Raw genomic sequence first — 13,748 nt, 5'->3', positions numbered from 1 at the left:
TTGCGTTTTGTGACGCATGCGTCACTGCAGCGCACGCGTCAGGGCGCACAGAACGCAGCAAGTTGCATTTTTTGTGCTTCCAAAATCAATTAAAAAAAAGGCGCATGCGTCACAAAACAATGCGTTTTGCATGCGTTGCGTCGCCGACGCAACACACAACAACGCAAATGTGAACGTAGCCCAAGTCTGTGAGCAACAAACAATAAAAAAAAGGAAATAAAGCTATAAAATGAAAAGCTGGGAACTCCCCATAACTCCACAGTATCCTGCAGCGCCCAGGTGTGAGCACAGACACGTGTCGCCATCACTCGTGCTCGCTCTACCAGTAACCAGTGTGGGTCCAGGTCACCGCTGCCCCATGTCCCCTATTTACCAGTGGTGGAGCCCTCGGCACCTGCACCCCAGAGCACAGGAGAGACCATAAGAGCACAGGTGGGGGGTAGACCATGAAGCGACATCGCCCAGTACGGTGTATGGGAGGGGGGGGGGGGGGGTTCCTGTGGGACGCCAGGCGCCAGCATCTGTCATCATTACGGACCCGGCAATACCTGCGCCTCCACGACACTGACAGACACGTTACCTGTGCGAGGGCACTCACTGCACAGCCCCGCCCACTAACGCGTTATTTATCGTTGCCCCTCACGCTCCGCCCACTGTCGCCTAACTGTTACGTGTAAGGACCGTTAATTGTTTTCATTTCTTTCCCTACCACAATGCGAACAACATACGAAAGAGACCATGGCCAGCGCCAGACTGTCCGTACAAGTAGACGCGACACAGCGGGCGCCCCCTCGCGGGGATCAGCTCACCCAACAGCTTCCTCTGAATATGTCTTGTCGCAATGACGTGTGACTGCCTTTGGCCCCGCCCCCTAGCCGCAGCCAATCAGCGCAGCGCTCACATGATGTTTGGCGGTTACACTGTGGAAGGAGGTGTCCGGGGCGCTGCGCTGTGTGGCTGAATTTCAAGGAAGGAGACGGCACACCGAGCAGGAGGAGGAGTGTACGCCCGCTCCTTCCAGCCTCCGCCGCCCGCCCGGTGTGGAGTGTGACCCGAGGGTACAGGCCGGACACCGTCACCTCCCCCAAGGCTGGAGGAGCTGTATGCGGGGGGAGGAGGAGAAGGACGCCTGACACCCAGCACCGCGCTGCGCACCATGGTGTTCCTGAAGCTGCGGGAGCAGGTGAGAGGCGGCCGGGCCCCGGCGCTGTGTGCGGAGCTGCGCCTGCACGGGAGGTGGGCAGGTGCCAAGGGCATGCAGGCTCCCTGCCATGTGACCTGTCCCCGGGCTCTGCTGGGTGTTGTGGTGCAGCCTATGGGCTGTGCTGGTCCCACAGGTGTGTGCCCAGTGCCACCAGTAAGGAGTGCGGCTCCTTGTCATCATCATCATCCATAAGAAAAGTTCTCGTTATTCCCAGTGTTACCAGTGATGGTGTAGGACTGCTGCATCCCATAATGTGAGGGCTCAGGTGCCCCCTGCCCATCAGGCCTTCATGCACAGGGCATGGCATCGACTGACATGTGACAGCATAAGAAGTCCTGTCATTACACAGACATGGCGGATAGTAAACATTGCGCCATAATCACTCCTCCATCAAGGTGCATGTCGCCAGGGTTTATTATACTGTACTATATGGCGCCATCATTGCTGTCCCTACAATCCAGGCCCCTCTTCAGTAGGAATCCCACACAAACACAGGGGGAACATACAAGCTCCTTGCAGATTTGGTGGGATTAGAACCCAGGACCTCAGTGTTATTATTGGACCTAATCCAAAGATTTATAGGGGGGTTTCCTGCCTTATCGGCCAATAGCCTCTCCATCCTGGCTCCCTGCTGCTTGGTTTTGGGTCCTGTGCTCAACACAAGTCTGTGCCTAAAGCAGTGTGTGTGAAGGGGGCTGGCTGATGCCCATAGTTTAGGCCATCCTCCTTCTCTGCACAGATAAGGAAAGGGACCGGTTTAGCGATTTAATGGGCAATCCGCCAGCCTCCTTCACTGTTGGCGTCAAGGAAGCGTGAATCTCCCAGAAGTTAACCGTCTACCAGAGGACCCTGGCACCTTTTGACTATTTATATCGTTTTTTTATGCTTGGGAACCACTATAATGGGGTGTCCTGCTGCGTTTAGGCCTCTACCTGCTGACAGTGGGGGTATCGGTGATTATATATAGTGTATCCATTGACAGGCTTGGTGCCGCCTCATATGACAAGTGAAACAATCTCACATTTATTTTAGGCCAAAGTGAGAGGACAGAATTAGCCGAGACTGAGGCTGTATATCCAGGAACACGCTGACGTGACGTCACTGCTTCTCTGTACAGCACAGTCGTGTGTCGTAACCTGCACATGCTATATGCGCTTATCCAGATCATCGGGCTCTGGGGTTTTATGAAATGACTGTTTGCTATAGTTTTTATTTGGGTTGATGCCTGCGGGGTGACAGGTGCATTTCCTCTGAGATTAATCCCCTGGATGTACGCATGAGTGCCATGCCAATCCCTCACCTGCCTGGCTGCATTCACCTCCATTATGTACCATCCTTCCCTGTGTACATTGCACTGGGCTCCTGCCATCTAGTGTTTCTGTAGTGGGAGCATTCGGTGGAGTGTTCTCTGTACACGCTTTTTATGTAATACATGTGGTTTTATTTTTTTGTTTTTCTTGCATTTACAATACAGTTTTCTCTGTCCTGACATCCCAGATCTGAGTATTTGACTTGTTCTGAGCAGTGACCACTGATATAGGGCATCAGGATGGTGCAGCCGTAATGCGATTTGTTCACGTCAGTAACAAGGTCTCTGCTGTGGCAGCTTCAGGCTCCGCTGGGGCATAACTGCAGCCCGGCTGTATGGACTGTAAGCTTATTCTATTCCTTATTGAACTCTACGTACGCCATACAGTTTCTGCCAACTATAGATGTGCAGCAGAAGTTGTGTAGCCCCTGCCTGAGACGTCTATCTTTTGTGTTCTCGTCTACAGCCCTCAGTCCTTCAGCCTTGTCATTGACATGAACGTGCCATATATCTTCTTTGAAGGGGCCTTTTCCAGTGGCTTTACGGATGAGATTATTTAAAGGGATCCTACATTAAAACTGTTATTATCAAATTAGAAGTTGATTGCCTTCTGTGAATTTTCTGAAATTTTTCACAAAATAGTCCAATATTTTTGCCAGCCCAACACTTAGAATCTAAGCCAAGCACTGTCACTTTCGCATGGGATTTGCAGTATCCGTCAGAGGATGCCAATGTACAGTGCTACCACAGTCCATACGTTCCCATGTTGTTTTTTTTTTGTTTTTTTTTAAATCACTCTTGCCCTCTGTCAGATGAGTCTGGACCTACAGATACACTTATAAGCTATTCTTACATGGATGATCTATCTGCTGGATGGTTCATCAGTATTAGATCAGTGGGGGTCCGACACTCTGGCATCATTATGCACTGTTGGCCACAGCGGTGATGTGTGTTGTAGTTGTGACATCATGGCTGCAGCCAGTGCACAGAGACTGGAGCAGCAATGGAAATCTGGGCCCAGGCAGGGCGAGTACTCTCTGGTATGAGTACTGGACTTCAGAAGTATGGTGGTGGAAAACCCCTTTAAGGGTATGTTTCTACGGGCCGTATTGCTTGAGTTTTTGCTGCGGATTGGATGCTGTGTACAGCCGCAGCGTCCAATCCGCAGCATCCAGATGTTAAAGCATAGTGGAGGAGATTTTATGAAATCCCATCTCCACATGCGTACAAACACGCAGGGGGCAGACCTGCGTAACCGGACATGTGGCGTGTCTTTATAGACCGCAGCATGTCTATTTATCTTGCGGAGATGCTCAGTCTCCGTAAGATAAATTACACAGTCTATGGATGCGGTGATTCCTCATGCGTTCAATGAAGACAAGCGGAATCACCGCGGGTACAAAAGGGGTCAGGGCCTTAGGCGGAGTGGGGTATCCGCTGCGTCCAAAGCGCTGCCAATACGCCCTGTGGACACAGCCTGAAGCATTAGCCAAATTCTCTTTTACGTAGCTTGGAAAGACTGATATGCAGGGGGATGTTGATGGACTATGGAAATAGACCAGTTAAGGGTGATTGCTTTAGTTTATTTCCCTTTAAGAAATATTTGCATGTGGCACCTTTCGCATTTCGGGGAATGTGTTTTGTTTAGCAGCTGTATAGAAAATTCTGCAACAGGTCTGCAGCATGTGAATGTATTGGATGCTTTATGTTTGTTTGATGGAGTTTTATGGTGTTAATCGAAACTTATACTGAAACGTATACTGTTCAGTTTTGTGTATGAAAGCCATGTCCGTACATTCCTAATGAGTACAACCTGGTGCATGAATGAAAATTCCAGGTTTTCCGGACACGGTTTAGTGCTTTCCCTTTAACTGGGATGTCCCAGTGGCGTTCCACTGGTAATGGAGGCCATATGCGACACATGGCCGCCACACTGTGTTCACTTCACTGAAATGACACACACAACCACAATTCAATTACGTTCCTAAGATTCTACAATTAAAATGGGAGGACGATGAATGGAAACGATTTCACTGGTGTTGATTATAAATTAGCTATCCGCAAACCTTTAGTTAAAGTGAATCCCCAACTACAATCAGAAGTGAAAAGATGTTTCCAAATACAGTGTATTTTCCTGCAAAAGTGCTGTATATTCTGGGGCTCTTACCAGTGGCTGAGTTGGTCCCTGATCAAACTAAATTCTTGTAGAAACAGCCTTCTATTATTTCAAAAATTGAATGTAAAACTGGCATAAAAGGGCCTTTTTTTTGCTATTGATTTACACTTTGTAGTTTACCCCTTTTTTGTAATCTCAATTTCTCAGATATGAAAAGTTTTGTGACCTCAGTCTTTCGTTTTTTTTTATAGACCTGAATGTTAGTTTCCGTTCATTTTGCATTTTGCAATCGACGTTTCCTGACTAGCTGCCTTCTCTAATTTACATGACTCGCAATGTTCATCAACTGCACATGAAGGTGAAACGAACGCATGTAAAATCATGAACAAAAATGCACCCAGAGGAAGCCTATTCTGTGCTTGTGCATCTACCAGTGACATTACTCCATGCCTGGCACCACTCATTATAGATTGATTTTTGCTTTAGTGCCATTATTTCACCATTATCCACAACACTGATCAGATGTTAATCATGAACATAGAGATAGCGCTGAGTGGGTAATAATGCAGATGATTGATGCATCGGCGGTGTGCCCGCCCTTGGTCCGCTGGCGGTGTGCCCGCCCTCGGTCCGCTGGCGGTGTGAAGTCTTAGATGGTAGTGGGAGTTACGTACAATGACTGGCACAGGGTAGAGGCATCAGTGTAACGGTTGGTGAGGAATATGATCCTGGCTGCAGCATTCAAGACAGACTGGAGAGGGGAGAGTTTGTTAAGAGGGAGACCGATTACTAGAGAGTTACAATAGTCCAGACGAGTTAGTAAGGCTAGTTCCACACTAGTGTTTATCCGGGCTGCGGAGGGATGCGGACTTCCTCCGTAAAGCCCCGCCCACTGCCGCGCCTCTTCGTTCAGCTCTGCCTACGGCTGCATGCGGCGTGCGCACCCTATCTTTAACATTGGGTAGGCAGGCCATGCCGCTGTATGCGTATGCCGCCGCATGTGTCGTTTTGACCCAAAAAAAACACATGCTGAAAAATACACAGCATGTTCATTAATGTTGCGGATTTCCCACTATTTTATTGCATTGGGAACCACCGGAAAAAAAACACGAAAAATCCGCACAAAAACCACGCAAAATACGCAACAAAAACGCGTGCAGAATTCCTGCGGAAAACCTCAGGATTTTCTCAGGAAATTTCTGCATACTTTTCGGACGTGTGCACATACCCTAAGGCTGGGTTCACACTGCGTTGAACCCGTCTGTTAGACGGACTATGTTACACCGTGGCATAAACGCGGTGTAACGTAGTCCGTATCCCCGCCATTAAGGTCTATGTCGGATACATCGCTAGCGCACGCCCACAATGGGCGTGCGCTAGCCATGTGCCGTCAATGAGTGACGGACCCTGAGACGCGGGCTGCAGCGTTTCCGGGTCCGTCACTGCTAGCGCAGATAGAGCTAGCAGATGCTCTATCTGCGCGAGCGATGGTGCCAAGTCGGCACTTGCGTTACAGCAGCCCGTTTAACGTATGTGTTGAACGGGCTGCTGTAACGCAGTGTGAACCCAGCATAAGGGGAAAAGGAGAGGAGGAGGAGCCAGCAAAAGATACAGTGAAGGAGCTGTCAGAGGTAGGAGGAGAACCAGGAGAGGGCTGTGTCCTTGAGGCCCATAGAGCAGAGCATAGTTGGGAGGAGCTGGTGATCCACATTGTCGAATGCTACAGAGAGATCCAGGAGAATCAGCAAAGAGTAGTGACCATTAGATTTGGCTGTTAGTAGATCATTAGAGACTTTAATGAGGGATAGTTTCAGTAGAGTACAAAGAGCGGAAACTGGATTGTAGAGGATCAAGAAAAGAGTGATAGACTGGAGCGGACCAAGCGTTCCAGGAGTTTAGAGATGAAGGGAAGATTAGAGACAGGTCTATAGTTAGCTGCACAGTTTTGGTCGCAGGATGGCTTTTTAAGTAATGTTTAAAAGATACTGGAAGAGAGGTTGAATATTTTTGTTAGCCGAGTGATGCCAGCTGGGCAAATGGACTGAAGGAGATGTGAGGGAATAGGGTCACTGGTGCAAGTAGTAGGGCAAGGAGATTCAAGGAGCCTGATCAGTTCTTCTGTGACTGGCTGAAAGACAGAGTGAGCTAGATGCAATGTGGGAGGGAGGACAGTGCATGGTACGAAGGGATTGGGAGAAAATTTCCTGTCAGATGTGGTACATTTTTTCTTTGAAATAATTAGCCAGATCGTCAGCTCTGAGATCCGTGGTTGGGGCTTGAACTCTTGGATTGAGGAGGGAATGAAAAGAGTCAGAGATGTTTAGGATTGTTGGATAGTGAGGTGATGAGGGTGTTGAAATAGGTTTATTTGGAGAGTTGAAGGGCAGAGTTGTATGTTTTAAGCATAAACTTATAAGGGATGAAATTTTTGGCCAGATTGAATTTTCTCCACAGACGTTCGGCACACCTGGAGCACCGCTGCAGGAAACGTGTTTGCAGCGTGTGCCAGGGTTGTCGCCGTCATGTAATAATCTTGCCGTTATCTTTAAAGTGCTCTGTAAAGGACTACCATGAGTTGGAGTAGTGATATTGCAACCACTAGTGGCAGCACTGGCAGGTAGCGTCGTTGAAGGATAAGCAGGAATCGTAGTCAGGATATTGCCAGAGGTCGGTACACGTAGCAGCAGTAGGATCTCGATGATAAGCAGCAGGTGGGAAGAAGCAAGACTAAGGCTGGGAGCTCAATAATCTCGCAATGAATGAAGTGCAGTGCCAGGTTTAAGTAGGGTGCTCAGTCAGGAGATCACAAGGTGAGTCAATCAGGAACTTGGGGTGGGGACATCAGGAACAACACAGGTACTAGTATCAGATTTAGCGAGGAACTGTCCAGTGAGCTGAGTAGCTCAGAAGCTCAGAAGGCAGGGCTGCTGCCTGATGCACAAGACGTGCTGGGTTAGAATCCTGACATTTTCCTCAGGTTCATTCTAACTGCAGTCATTAAATGGTTATTCCTGAAAAATTATCCCCTATCGATGGGCTAGAGAATAATTTGTTGATCACTGGGGGTCTGACTGCTGGGATCCCAATTGATCCTGAGAATGGGGCTCTTAATCCTGAAGAACAAAGCTTTGCTGCCCCATCCTGAATGAGGGGGTTGTTTGCATGCTAGGCTTCTACTCAACGGCTTTTGTTTTTAACTGTCGGCCTAAGAACTTGCCAATTAGGCTGGTTTCACATTTGCGGTTGTGTCCGCAGCGTTTGTACCGCATATACCTGCATGCATTGTGTATTCCTATATTTAACATTAGGGACGCATGCGTTTTTGTTTGTCCGCGTTTTGCCGCGTTATACGACGCATGCGTCGTATCGTCATTTGCGGCTTGGCGCGGAAATGCAACATGTAGTAATTTTTAGAGGCGTCAATTTGCCGCCTGTAAACGCATGCGGTCGATTGCGCAAGGATTGCGACAAAAAACGCATTGCTGTCTATATGAACACATGCGTTTACAAGCACATGCGTTTGCATGCGTTCAACAAGAGAAAAACATGTCTAGACTCTGATAAGTATCAGTATTTGTAAGCCAAAACAAGGAGTGGAACAATTAGAGGTAAATTATGATATTAACATAATAACTAGCACCTCTGCCTTTATCACCCACTCCTGGTTTTGGATTACAAATACTGATATTGAATACAGACCAAATACTGCTAGTTTTAGGACAGCGTTAGTTTGTAGAGGAAAAACATAGGAGACACGGTCAACACAACCAAAACTACATTTTATTAATGAGAAATATTATCATTGTAGAATATTACGGGTACAGATCGAATCACAACAGGACATTTACACAACATTGTCCTGCCATGACACACGTCCAATATCTGAATAAAAGGCCGCAAATTGGTCCCGCATGTGACCAACTGCTGCAGTTGACCGCAGCGGGTGATGCTGGAAATCGGGCAGTGGGTGTGCAACTGGTTCATCCAGTTCAATGTTGGGTTGCTCCTTAGCCATTATATAATTGTGCAGAACCACACAGGCTTTGACCACCTCGTCGACTGTTTCCACTTTTAGATTTATGGCTGATGCAAGAATGCGCCATTTAGAGGCCAGAATGCCAAAGGTACACTCTACTGTTCTTCGGGCCCTGGTCAGTCTGTAGTTAAAGATCCTTCTAGTGTGGTTCAAGTATCCGAGTTCTTGAAAGTCTGGGAATCGTTGCCACGGCCAAAAGCTCCAATGTCCACGGCGATGAAGTGACAGTTCGCATCAGCTATTGCCATGAGTACAACAGAAAAATATTTTTTGTAATTGAAGTACTCCGATCCTGTTCTGGCAGGTTTGATAATGCGGATGTGCTTTCCATCCACCGCTCCTAAACAGTTGGGGAAATCACACACTCTCCAGAATTTTTCCGCAATTTCAAGCCACATGTCGATGGTGGGTAGGGGTATAAACTCATCCCGGAGTACATTCCACAAAGCCCGACAGGTGTCCGCAACTATTCAGGACAGGGTGGATATTCCAAGCCGGTATTGGAAGTGGAGGGATGATAAACTCTCTCCAGTTGCCAGAAATCTGTAAGAAAAAGAAACCCCCCAAAAATTACAAACTATTCTATTTATGGTGTGGTTACGCTAAAGAAAGAAAGGAAAATACCCAAAACATACATGTCAGAAAACACGAAATTTGGATTGTCATTGGTTTAGATTTGGAACGTACCTTAATGTAACCAACAGATGTTCCTCCGGTGGAATCTCTCTACGGAGCTGGGTGTCCTGTCTCCGTATGGCTCCTTGGACACGAGCAAGCAAATACCGGAACGAGTCTTGCGACATCCTTGTATATTCATGGAATTTCTCCAGGTTGGCATTAAGCTCGCCATACAGCGTGTGATAGGCTCCACGGCTCTCACGTAGTTCGATAATGGGGTGCCTCCAAAAACGCCTACATTGTCTCCTCCATCTTTCGCGATTTCTGTCTTGCTCCCAAGCAAAAGCACAGGCAAGAAACAGCTTGAAGCTTAAATCCAGGTTCAAATAAAAGCTCTCCATGCGAAGATCCATCATGATACAGGAGCAAAATCTGAAGATTACAGCTGTTCAGGGGTCTATATAAAGAAATCCCATAATACACGCCCTCTGTAGTCCCATTGGCGGTGTCTGGTTATCTTGATTTTTCTCTTGTGAAATTTCTCATCATGCGCACCAAAAACGCAAACGCAGGAAAAAACGCATATAAACGCGTACAAACGCGGCGTTTTTTTAATCGCATGCGGTACCGTATGCTTCTAAAAAACGCTGCGTTAGTACGCGTTTATATGCGTTTTTTCCACCACTTGCGGATGCGGATTAAACGCTGCGGATTTAAACGCTAATGTGAAACTAGCCTTACTTAACTGTTCTACCCTTTGACGATCTCTTCCCGCTCTGGCAGAGCTTCTCCAGCTTCATTTAATCTCACGCCAACAGAGGAGCAATTTCCCTTCCAGTTTGCTCTGTCGACAGGGCATCACTGCTGAGATTTTTTTGATCATCAGTTGGCTCAGTCTAACCCAGTGGGGAGCCTACTGTCAGTCGGCATGATATCTGCAATGACGCTTCACCAGCAAACCCAAAGAAAAGCTATTCTGTTGACAACAAGAAACGGGCGAATTGATGGCAGGAGCAGTACCTGACCACTCTGAGTATGGAGAGATCGTCACAGGGCAGATCAGGCAGGTAGTTAGCAAATGCCAGCCAGTAAGTTCCTTGCTATATTGCCAGAAAAAAAGGGTTATCCAAGACATGTATTTTTTTTTTTTTTAGTATCTTCTCTTTTTTTCTTTGAAAACATGAAGGTAAAATGGAGAAGCAATTCAAAATGAATGCAACTCAAATCTTCTGATCTTAAGTTTATAAAAATAAATAAAATGTGGGAATGAGGGCAAATATTACTAAACTTGATTTCTTCCTGAATGCACGTTGTGGCTATCTGTGTCCCGGACTGTTAGGGTATGTGTCCACGTTCAGGATTGCATCAGGATTTGGTCAGTATTTTTCATCAGTATGTGTAAGCCAAGACCAGGAGTGGAACAATTAGGGTAAGTCTCCACGTTCAGGATTGCATCAGGATTTGGTCAGGATTTTCCATCAGTTTTTGTAAGCCAAAACCAGGAGTGGAACAATCAGGGGAAAAGTATAATAGAAACATATGCACCACTTCTGCAATTATCACCCACTCCTGGTTTTGGCTTACAAAAACTGATGGAAAATCCTGACCAAATCCTGATGCAATCCTGAACGTGGAGACTTACCCTTAGAGGAAAAGTATAACAGAAGCATATGCACCACTTTTGCATTTATCACCCACTCCTGGTTTTGGCTTACAAATACTGATGAAAAATCCTGACCAAATCCTGATGCAATCCTGAACGTGGACACATACCCTTACAGACTATGCATTTTACTTTCATTGAAAGACTTCATCATCCTTCTACAAAAATATCTGCATTGGGAATAGAGTAATATGATGTTAAGCTAGTCTAGATTTTATTTTACATCTTTAACCATACGTGTGTGTCTTGTCAACTTTGCCAAAGGATTATTAAAATATAATTATCTATCTATCTATCTATCTATCTATCTATCTATCTATCTATCTATCTATCTATCTATCTATCTATCTATCTATCTATCTATCTATCTATCTATCTATCTATCTATCTATCTATCTATCTATCTATCTATCTAGTGTGTTTCCCTATCTTGTGGTAGGATGGAAAATGAAGGATTATTTCCCAAAAGTGAAGTAGTCCCATATAACTGTCCTGCCAAGCATCTTTCAAATCTGACATTTCTCCTTGTGGAGAGTGGGAGAGTGACATGCCTGTCACTTCAGAGTGAGGAGACTTCTACACCATGCATACTCCTCTGGGAAATTAAATATGCAAATTCTCTTCAGAGAGGAAGAGGACTAGAACTCTAGTGCCACCATTGGAAGCAGCGACCCTAAAAGTCAATATCGACTTTTTAATGAGCCTTGCCACATGACTTAGGATAAAAGCCAAACCAGAATCTTTTTGCAGACATGGTGCTTTGGGGTTTTTCGTCTCGTCAGTGCAAGGTATGAAGTCTGATTTGGCTACTTGAGAGGCTCTGGACTGGGGTCTAAGCTAAGGGATAATGTTTCCCCTTGTGTAGATTGTTAGTTTGCTTACTGTAAGCACCATGGAATTAATGGTGCTATATATATAAAAAAATAAAAATAATAATAATAATTGCATAGCGTATAAGGCTACTTTCACACTAGCGTTAACTGCAATACGTCGCAAATGCGTCGTTTTGCCGAAAATACGCATCCAGCAAAAGTTCTTGCTGGATACGTTTTTTCGTCATAGACTAACATTAGCGACGCATTTGCGACGCATTGCAAAACGTCGCGTCCGTTTTGCGACGCTTGGGCGTGTGGTAGCGGACCGTCGGGAGAAAAAACGTTACATGTAACGTTTTTTGCTCCCGACGGTCCGCTTTTTCCGACCGCGCATGCGCGGCCGGAACTCCGCCCCCACCTCCCCACACTTCCCCGCACCTCACAATGGGGCAGCGGATGCGTGGGAAAAATGCATCCGCTGCCCCCGTTGTGCGGCGGAGACCACGCTAGCGTCGGGAACCTCGGCCCGACGCACAGCGACGGGTTGTTCCCGACGCTAGTGTGAAAGTAGCCTGAGTCTCCTCACTCTGACATGCCAGATCTGGCTTGTCACTGTCCATATGGAGAAACGTTACCCCTTAGACCCCAGTCTTAAGCCTCTCACCTAGCCAAATCAGACCTCATACTTTGCATTGATGAGGGGCAAAACCCCAAAACACTGTCTGCAATTTGAGATTCTTGTTTGGCTTTTTATCCATAGTCATTTGGCAAGACTCTGTAAAGAGTTGATACTGACTTTTAGGATTGCCACTTCCAATAGGTGGCGCTAGAGTTGAAGTCCTCTACCACTCTGAAGAGGCAATTTGCATATTTTTCCTAACTGCAACATGTCAATTTCTCTTGCGTTTTATTTTCGGATTTTATCGCATTTACATCTATAGGTAAAGAAAATTTTGCATGTACAGTAAACTGCATTTTTTTAAAAAAATTCTAACCGTAGATATGCAGTAAAAGAAAAATGAACACATGATTTTATCAAGAACGTTTTATCGAAACTAAATAGCAAGAAATATCCAAAGCAAAGCTATTTTATTTACAACATAAGGCAAAATCACAATGGAAAAAATGAAAGTAACCTAGTTTAGCTAATAAGTGCAGAGAATCTGGCTAAGGCTATATGCACATGTTGCGGATTTTGCTGTGGGTCTGACGCTGCGGATTCGCAGCTGTTTTCCATGAGTTTACAGTACCATGTAAACCTATAGAAAACAAAATCCGCAGTGCACATGCTGCGGAAAAAAAGCGCGGAAACGCTGCGTTGTTTATTCCGCAGCATGTTCATTCTTTGTGCAGATTCCGCAGCGGTTTACACCTGCTCCATAATAGGAATCCGCAGGTGGAATCCGCACAAAACGCGCATAAAATCTGCGGTAAATCCGCAGGTAAAACGCAGTGCTTTTTACCTGTGGATTTCTCAAAACGAGTGCGGAAAAATACGCAGAGGTTCTGTCTACGTGTGCACATACCCCTAGAGGCAAATAATGCAGAAAAGCCTAAAGTCACCCCTGCTTCCTCCAAATAATCCTGTTACCAACGCCCCCTTGTAATGACTATAAAACAATAGCAGGAATAAAATAACAGAAACTGGATATTCGGATTGCCCTCACCAATGCAAGTCAATGATGACATCTGAGTGCAGTCTGATTTCCATGTACTGGCACAATGGAGAAGATGAAGAATTTTTTTTTTCTCCATCTTCTCTTCTGAGAGACTCTGATCACACTCTGTTTAGTATTATTGATCCGATTTTGTAGAGAGACGATGCTCTCGTCTTCACTTGATCTTGAGGCCAGTATTTTGACTTTTGCCTTTCTAAAATGTTAACATTTTCTTTATTGATTTGACTTGTGTGCTTGGGTTCTTTGTCTTGCTTAATGATCCACATTTTCTTGAAATTCAGCTTATGGACAAATGTCCTGACATTTCC

General features: G+C 45.9%; 1 protein-coding gene across 1 annotated transcript in view; it reads left to right on the top strand.

Annotated features, from left to right (window-relative positions):
- The first annotated feature begins 928 nt into the window (after positions 1-928).
- The window catches only part of ANKRD28 (ankyrin repeat domain 28), a 187,335-nt gene continuing 174,515 nt past the window's right edge, over positions 929-13,748 (top strand). Inside the window, exon 1 of the mRNA XM_077268856.1 lies at positions 929-1,183. Coding sequence (XP_077124971.1) covers positions 1,157-1,183 — 27 coding nt within the window. The 5' untranslated portion in view covers positions 929-1,156. The remainder of the gene's footprint in view (positions 1,184-13,748) is intronic.

Source organism: Ranitomeya variabilis, chromosome 6 (assembly GCF_051348905.1).
Source record: "Ranitomeya variabilis isolate aRanVar5 chromosome 6, aRanVar5.hap1, whole genome shotgun sequence".
Taxonomy (NCBI): Eukaryota; Metazoa; Chordata; class Amphibia; order Anura; family Dendrobatidae; genus Ranitomeya; species Ranitomeya variabilis.
The sequence above is the reverse complement of the archived record's forward strand: the minus strand, read 5'-3'. Positions and strand labels throughout refer to the sequence as shown.